The following is a 2,143-nucleotide window of genomic DNA, read 5'->3' on the forward strand; positions in this document are numbered from 1 at the left end:
AGGTCTGTCACAGGTATGTCTCCTCTCCTCCCACCTGGGGTCTGTTCGCTGCTGCGTTGTTAGGACAAGGTTTTTTGTGGAACTTAGAACATTGATGTGCCAGCAGCCAGGAGGGTGTTAGAACGGGACTCCCGGGACCTGGGGAAGTGCCCGGGGTGTCCAGAGATGGTGGCATTGGGGGTGGCTGGAGGAGATGTGGAAGTGGGATACACCATTTTGCTAGGAACTTGGTGGATAGAGAAGCCCCAGTCAATATCTGTCAAAACAAACATGGTCGCAGGTTTCCAGGATGAGACAGACTCGGGTGCTAAGAGGGAAACATCTCCGAGCCTGGGTAACGGCTGAGCCGCTGGTTTATTTTGAGCTACCGGTGGTTGGAATGCCCAGGGCCGGGGCCGCGATGACCCGGGGGGCCCCGGCTCAGGCTCGGGGCACGGAGACGGTGCACAGCAGGCCCGCCAGGAGAGCCAGGCCCAGCGCGGCCACGACGGCCAGCGCCGCGTCCCACCAGGGCCCCGTGTCGGCCCAGGTCGCCCGCAGGATCCAGCCGCAGCTGCCCAGCTCGGAGCCGCTGAGCTGTCCGAGCGCGCGGCCGGAGGCGGGGCCGGGGCCGGCACAGCGCACGCGCAGCAGCTCCGCGGGCGCGCGGTCCTCCAGCCAAAGGCGCAGGTACGTGACGCCGCAGTCGCAGCGCCAGGGGTTGTGCGCCACGTCGAGGCTCTGCAGCTGCGGCAGGTGGTCGAAGGCTCCCCGGGGCACTGAGCGCAGGCTGTTGTTGGCCAGCAGGAGGTGGCGCGTATGTGCCGGGAGGGCGGGCATCACCGCAAGTCCCCGGCCCCTGCAGTCCACCAGCAGACCCATGGTGTCCAGGGCGCGGCAGGCGCACGCGGCGGGGCAGTCCTCGGAGGCCTCGGCGGCCGCCCAGATCAAGAGCAGGGCAGCCCAGATGGACATCGGTCAGGACGGGCTGCGGGGACAGTGGCCGTGAGGTCCTGGCGGCCTGCACCCGACCCAAGGGCTGGTGGGACCCGACCGGACAAGGGACCACTCACCTCCCTCTCCGGCCGGGCTGTCTCCTCCGTGAAATGGGTGCTGGGATCAAGGAAGTGAAGCGTGCGGGGTCCAGGCCGGTTGACCCTCCCCGGATGGTCAGCAGGCAGGACCGTGACGGCCGCTGCGGTGGGAGCACGGAGCGGGCTTAGTCCTTCCTTGGGAAGAGGAAGGACCCTCCCGTCCTCTGGCAGAGACCCAGCCTGTACTCCGCGGTGGGGGGAGCAGATGCCTGCTAAAGAATACCAGGCCTGGCCCCGCCCCCGCCCCGAGGCCGGGGAGGGCCTCCCAGGCTGCTCCCAACACCCACCCTCAAGCCTTGGTCTGGCAGATGGTGTGTGCACGCCACAGACCACACCTCGGCCCACGGATTCCAAGTAGCTTGGTCCCAGCGGAGTGAACTCTCACAAGTGGTCTCTGGTGTGGAAGGCAGCTGGCTGAGGATGCTGACGGGGGAATAGGGAAGGGGACCCAGAAGGGGCTGAGCCTGGAAAGCTGTTGATCGAGGCTCATGCTTGGAGTTGGGAAATTGAGGCCCAGAGACGGAGAGTGACTTGTGCAGGGCTGCCCAGCGCTCCACGTCAGAGACCACACTGGCACTCAAGTCTGCTTTCTGCCTGGTTCAGTGCCCCTCCAGGACTCAGTGCGGGCTGTTTCCCCTCGTGAAGACAAGCTTCCGATGAACGTTTGTTGAATAAACCGATGAATCTTGACTCAGCCAAGGACCTGGTGTCTCAGGGCGAACGCCTGCCCGTGCCCCCGCCCCAAGGAGGGACAGGAGCTGGACTTGCCTGCTGGCCTCCCCTCTCCCTGCCCGGCCTGGTCCCACCGCCTCCCCTGCCAGGGGCCCACACAGTGGGAGGTGGTCCTGGGGTGATGAGGGCCGCTTACCTTTCAGGCCTGCTGGCGGGGCGCCCCTTTCCCGGCCTGAGCTGTCCTGGCTGAGGCCACAGTGATCGCTCTGTGTGGGGCAGCCGATGGCAGCCCCTGCCCGAGCAGGAGGAAGGAAATGGTGAAAACGGCCTGGCTTATCCCTGTGTGCAGCCCCCAGAGGGCCTATCTCCAGAAGTGGGGGCCCTCGGGGTCCCAGGGA

At 66.1% G+C, this 2,143-nt stretch overlaps 1 protein-coding gene across 1 annotated transcript; it reads right to left on the minus strand.

The window, feature by feature from the left end:
• Positions 1 to 420: 420 nt before the first annotated feature.
• GP9 (glycoprotein IX platelet) lies at positions 421 to 954 on the minus strand (the record flags this gene model as incomplete). The annotated part of the gene is made up of 1 exon (XM_082848048.1): positions 421 to 954. The coding sequence occupies one exon, from the start codon at positions 952 to 954 to the stop codon at positions 421 to 423; it is 534 nt and encodes a 177-aa protein (XP_082704174.1).
• Positions 955 to 2,143: the final 1,189 nt, after the last annotated feature.

Source organism: Leucopleurus acutus, assembly GCF_964270905.1.
Source record: "Leucopleurus acutus genome assembly, chromosome: 10".
NCBI lineage: Eukaryota > Metazoa > Chordata > Mammalia > Artiodactyla > Delphinidae > Leucopleurus > Leucopleurus acutus.